Source organism: Humulus lupulus, chromosome 1, assembly GCF_963169125.1.
Source record: "Humulus lupulus chromosome 1, drHumLupu1.1, whole genome shotgun sequence".
Classification (NCBI taxonomy): domain Eukaryota; kingdom Viridiplantae; phylum Streptophyta; class Magnoliopsida; order Rosales; family Cannabaceae; genus Humulus; species Humulus lupulus.
This window is the reverse complement of record NC_084793.1, coordinates 160,274,536-160,281,015: the sequence shown is the minus strand read 5'-3', so window position 1 is coordinate 160,281,015 and position 6,480 is coordinate 160,274,536. Positions and strand designations below refer to the sequence as shown.

The 6,480-nt window shown below is 35.0% G+C and overlaps 1 protein-coding gene across 1 annotated transcript; it reads right to left on the bottom strand.

The window, feature by feature from the left end:
• Window positions 1-1,285: 1,285 nt before the first annotated feature.
• LOC133799765 (glucose-1-phosphate adenylyltransferase large subunit 1-like) lies at window positions 1,286-5,944 on the bottom strand. Its single transcript, XM_062237768.1, has 14 exons — window positions 5,238-5,944; window positions 5,007-5,135; window positions 4,666-4,836; window positions 4,218-4,310; window positions 4,007-4,090; window positions 3,873-3,928; window positions 3,548-3,641; window positions 2,978-3,163; window positions 2,776-2,856; window positions 2,374-2,460; window positions 2,193-2,297; window positions 1,992-2,098; window positions 1,824-1,884; window positions 1,286-1,732 (listed from the first exon to the last, which is right to left on the bottom strand). The coding sequence occupies exons 1-14, from the start codon at window positions 5,475-5,477 to the stop codon at window positions 1,631-1,633; spliced, it is 1,596 nt and encodes a 531-aa protein (XP_062093752.1). The 5' UTR covers window positions 5,478-5,944; the 3' UTR covers window positions 1,286-1,630.
• Between the last annotated feature and the right edge of the window lie 536 nt (window positions 5,945-6,480).

Here is a 6,480-nt window from a genome sequence, read left to right as displayed (position 1 = left end):
AAAATACAAGATGTCAAAATCCAATAAGACTCATTACAAGAAACTAAATATTGATCAAGCTCCTAAACTGGTGTCCTCATCATTCCCCCCCTCTTGACTTGGATCAACTGGAACTTGACTTAGATCTTTAGTCTTGGTGTCCTCGTCAAGAACAGTCCAAACAAAACAAAAATGGTGCAATTACCTAAATAGTTATGTTTATATTAGAAAATCTCTGATTATATTGAAATATGAAATGTAAAATTTAAAGTAAAAGCCGGCTAAAAATGGGAGAAAAGATGATTGAAGGGCTGATTATCCACTCTTTTATTAATAGTATAAATACAGATGTATTATACCCAAAAAAAAAAAAAAAATAGAAAATCATTAACCTTAACCTCTTTTTTTTTTTTACTCATTTCCTCATACGCCACTCACAAGTTGCCCTCTCAATTTAATCACTCAAATCGCTCTTGATGCTAGTAGAGTCTTCACCACGTCTTTGGGCCCTTTTCTCCTCCTTCCATATGCTCTCCTGCTCCCACTCTCACACTCACAGAGACACATCGCCAACCACAACCTCAAGCTCACCCTCCCTCACCCTCCCTCACCCTCATGGACCACGATAGCTTTTATTTTTATTTTTTATGCTCGCCATCTTATCTAATTTCTACATTATTAGTAATATGGGTTATAGATGTGGAGAATGAAAACTGAGAATTTTTTTTTTCCTTTCGAACTTTAGATCTATGGTTTTCTTTATGTTTGTGACAATCTTATTGTGGAGGAAATGAGAACAAGGTTATGATTTGGAGTTGTTTTAATGGGTGATTTTTGTTGGATATGTATTATTTGGTATTTTGATGTTGGATGTAATTTTTTGAGGAGATGGTTTTGCATTGATATAATATTTGTGAAGCCCGAGTAAATTTGAATCAGTTTATGTCATAATCACTTAGGTTACTTTTCAAAATTTTAAAATTTTTTGTAAATTTTAAAATATTAATTGAATCAGCATTAAAATGTTAAACAAAATTTATTCTTAAAATAAAAAAAAAATATGAAAGTTTAAAGTATAAAAAAATATTTAAAAAAAATAAAAGTTTAATTGGGCAGGTTTTAATTGGACGGGTTGGACCTATTGTTCAACCGGCCCAATTAACATATTGAGTGATTAAATTTAACTCGGATTTTTCGAGTTACATTTTTTTCGGTTTTTTCGGATTCGATTGAGCAGTTTATTTAGGTTGGCCTACTCCTAAGTTAGATGCAACGACCTGATTACTGCATTTAATGTAAAGAAAAATTAAAAGCAAGTTTAGGTGAGAATTTATTCATTAATCAAGGTCTAATGAGAATTTTTTATTTTACTACAGACTCGCTGTCTTTATTCATTAATCAAGAAAGCAGCCAACTGGCCTGTAAATTTATTTCGATACATTCCGGTATCCAGTATCCGGTTGGATAGACTCACATGACAGGCCCATTTTCACAAGTAATAGCACTAGCACTGAGAGATTTTCCAGATTACAAGCAAGCCACAAAGCTTGCCTTTCCAAACATCATAATGTCGACATTTCTCTTAGCTGTTTCATGAAAACTGCTTTGCCATGTTCGTTTCCAGAATTTCTCTACTGGGTGTAGCAGTCATCTATATGACAGTTCCATCTTTTATAGTTGCTTTCTCCACTATGATGGTGATTCCCGACCGAATATGAAACCCCTCTTCCGGTCTATCTGCTTCTTCAACTCCCTAGAAAAAGATGATGAAATTAAGCACAAAAGAAAGAATTAGTCTTTTCATAGTTGCATACAACAAAAATAGCAATAGCAGCAGCGCTTACATCTTTGTTCATGATGATCACGTCCTTTCCTATCTTTGCATTCTTATCAATTATACAGTTCCTGTGAAGGATAATCATAATGATTACTAGTCAGAACCTTAACTCTAAAGTCTGATCAAAGACTTAATTTTGGAATTACTTCAGAGGCCAATATTCTTGTCGAGTTACCTAGTTGTTGTGTTCTGTCCAATTCCAATAGGAACCTTCCCCTCAGCCAACAAAGATGCAATCTCAGATTCAGTTTGGTAGTAGTCTGCACCCATCATTATGGTGTCCTGTAACCGGACATGAACAGTTAACAAAACAAGTTAAGTCATAGGGCATCCAGAAAACAATTAATGACTCTTTCTCAAATTTGTCCTAATTCACCTTAAGCTCCACACCGTAGTCCAATCGTGAGCGTTCACCCACAATGGAATGTTTGACACTACATTCTCTCAAGAAACATCCATGTGAGATTATAGCATCCACAATCTACAAAACACAACTGAAACATAAATAAACTGCAGTGAAATCAAGATAGAAAAAGAAACATATTTCATAAGCATACCCGGCACTTGTCGATCTTGGTTGGTGGTAAGAATCGAGGAGACGTGAAAAAAGGTGTTTTTGGGTCATAAAACTCAAACTTTGGAACCTGCATTAAAAAATAGATGGTCACATTAAATTTTGTTGGTTTCACAGTATGAATAGTGAAGTCTCATTTGAACATTGAAGTTGATGTGGGTAACTGCAAGTTACTGAAAGTAAAAGCTTCAATGCTTTAGTTGGTAAGAAATTTATGTAAGGGACATCATATTAGTTTTATAAAAGAAGAAGAACTAGAAAACAGTATCTTATTGGATGGTTCTAGCGTACCATTATTAAGACACTCAAGAACATGGGAGCTTTGAACCAATTAAACCACAAAATATCCGATGAATTGAAACATCCAACAATGAAGCCTACCTACCTTGTCAGTAAGGGCCAAGTTGGCATCATAGAAAGTCTTTATGGTCCCAATATCCTCCCAATAGTCTCTGAATAAATATGCCTATCAAAGTAAAATGAATGTAATTTCTTAATAGGAAATTTTTTTTTAGAAAATCTAAATTTAGAATCCAGTTCAACTACAATAAAAAATGGAGTGACAATCTCAAGATTGATTCTCTTACTTGAACATCATGTTCCTTCACAGCTGCAGGAATAATTTCTGATCCGAAGTCATTAGATGTAGGATATCTCCACCGTAGGAGCTTTAGCAAAATCTCTGTCTTAAATGCATAAACTCCCATGGATGCAATGTATGGGGATGTCATGGCATCTTGTTGGGACAGCCCTAGAAGAGTGGTATCTGCTTGCTGCAGAAAGCAAACAAAGAATATGTCTATATATGAGTAGAGCACAATATTTTCAATAGTAATAAAATCACAGTTGATATAAAATGTTTAAGGTAAATTACTTCTGAAGGTAAGTAGTAAATAGATATTGTTACTCAAAGGCCAACTATGAGTCTATAGTATTAAAGGCTGATTCATATTTCATCAGTTAGAATCTTTCATAAACTAATACTAATACGAAGTTTCCAGCAATTTGTAGCATTTAATTAATGATGATTAATAATTTTATCAAAATTGAAACAATTGAAGCTACGGGTGATTAGTCAATAAGCTCTAGAAACCATCAAATTGAAAAAGCAGAAGGCAGTGCGGAGGATAAGGATGATGTATCCATTGCTTGCTTACCATTGCTTTGAGATCAGCACCTGATGGTTTTTCAGCAAACTGGGCAATGCGTCCTCGGCTGTCAACCTTTACCAGTCCATAATCTGATGCACGTCTGAAAAGAATCGGCTCAACTTTAAATTTCATTTAAGAGGTAGAAGTTGATACGAAAGGTAATATTGTTATTATTCATTTTATCACTAACCCTTCTCTTCTAAATTAACCAGAAAGAAGTAGGTTGAAATTACAATTAAAAACTAGCTAAAGTTCACATGATCTTCCTACAAATAAAAAAAAAATTCAAAGATTAAATCAACACAAAAGGACAGAAGAAGGATAAGCAGACCTGTCATCTACTGCTGCACACGAAATTGTGATATCAGCATTTCTATCGACGTGGCTCTGTAAATTATTGAAATTAAGTATTAATTCAATTATAAAACAAAAGTTTTATGTTAAAGAAATTTGATTGTCTTGTACCTGCACAAAATCCATGTAATCCATCCGGTAGAGATGATCACCAGACAAAATCAGAATGTTCTCAATGTTTCGGTTCTTGGCGTCCTAAAAGAATTGACAAAATTATATGAGACAATTTCATTTTGAAGCTGAAAAGAAAGAATTATTTGGAAGGCTTGTATCCTTCTTTACTCTTTAAATATAGTACAAGCCTGGGAAACTTCAAACAAACCTCAAACACCCACGTAAATTGCCTCACTGCATCTGCGGTCCCTTGGAACCACTTCATTCCTGCTTCTCCTGGTGTTTGGGTGGCTGCTAAGACCTATTCATGAAGTGAATTGAGGCACCAAAAAGTCAAGTAACATACATATGTAACTAGCTCATTTTATTGATTTTCATAGGCAAAATTTCCACAGCCATATCACCCTGCCACAAGGGTACTGTGAAAGTGGTTCATATGTAAACATCACAAAAGTAATTTCCCCAATGCACAATCAGTAGGTTCTTAAGGTTTTTTTGTTTTTAAAAATAATGATAATAATAATTAATAGATTGTGCTCCTTAACCTTGTATCATGATCTTCTACAACTTTGGATCTGATCAAGGGCGATCCAACTACCAAATCAACGACTGACACGAAACACATCGAAATTTCATACGCTTAAAGGGTTTCATACCTCCACAAAACCATCCCCAAAATTGATACCATTTCCAAAGTATGTCCGGGCGATGTGACGATTGAGAGAAGCAGAATTGAACTGGGTCAGTACAAAGATCTTGTTTATGCCACTATTGATGCAATTGCTCATGGGAATATCTATGAGCCTGTAGCATCCTCCAACCGGGACCTGCAATTCAAATCATACATCATCGTTAACCCCTAACTATGTATCGTCATTACAAACAAATTGGACATAAAAAAGGAAATAGAAAGAAAAATCAAAGCAATATGATCTCGTTAAATAGTTAAAACACCAAACCAAATTACAAAACAATTATGACCAGTATCATCTCTTACAGCAGGTGTCGCAGCTCGTCTCGTAAGAGGAAAGAGCTGAGTCCCTGCCCCTCCTCCCAAAATGATCGCAGCAACATTTTTCGGGTCCGCTCTTCGTCTATGAAATTGAGGTACTTGAAGGGTCTGCGTCTGACGTTGAATTTGAGATCAAGAGTTAGAACATTTAAGAACACAAAACTCTATAACTCGAACAAAAAAGGAAGCTTAATCAAAGTGATCATAGAAATTTACCAGAGCCTCCTTGGTGTTATTTGATGTAAGAAGAGCAAAAGCAACAACGGGTTTGGCTTTACTGACTCTTTTTGCTACCTGTTTGATCCAAACGTTGTTGTTGTTGTTGTTCAGGCTTCCTCTGATTCTCTCCCCCCAAATCCCATTGTCTCCATATCTGAGACTGCCTTGGCTTGTTTTAGCCAAATGGGAGTTTGGTTTTGAGGTCACATTGCAAATATTCATTCCAGTTGCCATCATATTTGAGGCGATAGTAGATCAGAAAGGATGAAAATAAATAAAGCAGTGACAGTCCAATACAGATCGCACGGATATAAAGACAGTTTAGTCACATACTCATAGTGAAGTACGTGGAGTGATATTAAAAACCTTATAAACAAGTGACCCCCAAAAGAACGTTAGTTAAGAAAAAGCTGAACCAAGCGAAAATTGATAAGAAATAGGATCAAACTCATGCTATCCAGATAGATCAGAAATATTGCTCAGAAAGTAGAATATTGAGTACTCAGATGAGAAAACAAATCAAATTTGAAGGAAATGATTGGCAAATAACAACCAAGATAAAAAAGGAGTAGGAGTGAGTGAGGATTAAAATTGTCGAAAATATGGGAGTTGAATACAAGTGCGTGAGTGATCTGGATGGGAATGGAAAGTAGCAAGCTTTATTGGCTTGTGAGCCCTCACGAGAAATCCTGCAATTTTGGTGTTTATACTTATTCCAATATTATAAGCGAACATTTTATAGTTATATTTCACGAGTTCATGTGACATTTCCTCTATTACTAAATTACTAATGTGCCAAGTAGCTAGGTTCACCGTTCAACTTGCATTTAGCTAATTCAAATATAAACCCAACACCTGTCCACTTGAAGCCAAAACTTACATAATTGGGTTGATAAAGTATTTGAAAATAGTTAACTAAGGTAAATACTTTGATTAATAAGAGCCGTGAAATAAAGAAATTATTAAACAAACTAAAAACAGTCGTAATCTTCAATCTTCATTGGACAGTTGGTATCATAGATTTCCCGCTATTTGGCATGTTGCTTAAAAGTTGATAATGATTTCAACAAATTTCCAGTAGGATGATTATTAGTTTTATCAACTAAAGCCATATATTGTCAAAATAATAATAACTTATAACTTTATCATTACAAATTGCAAGTGGATGGCACTTACCGTCGAGCAGCAGGAATATCATGTCACTTTTGTAAAAATCATGGGCATGCACACACTAGATGTA

Excerpts from the sequence above, each read along its gene's own strand:
- LOC133799765 (XM_062237768.1), bottom strand. The coding sequence starts at position 5,477 with ATGATGGCAACTGGAATGAATATTTGCAATGTGACCTCAAAACCAAAC. Across the intron at positions 3,164-3,547 it reads GTGCTGATCTCAAAGCAATG|CAAGCAGATACCACTCTTCT; the intron begins GTAAGCAAGCAA and ends TGCTTTCTGCAG. Across the intron at positions 2,461-2,775 it reads ACTTGGCCCTTACTGACAAG|GTTCCAAAGTTTGAGTTTTA; the intron begins GTAGGTAGGCTT and ends TTTTTAATGCAG.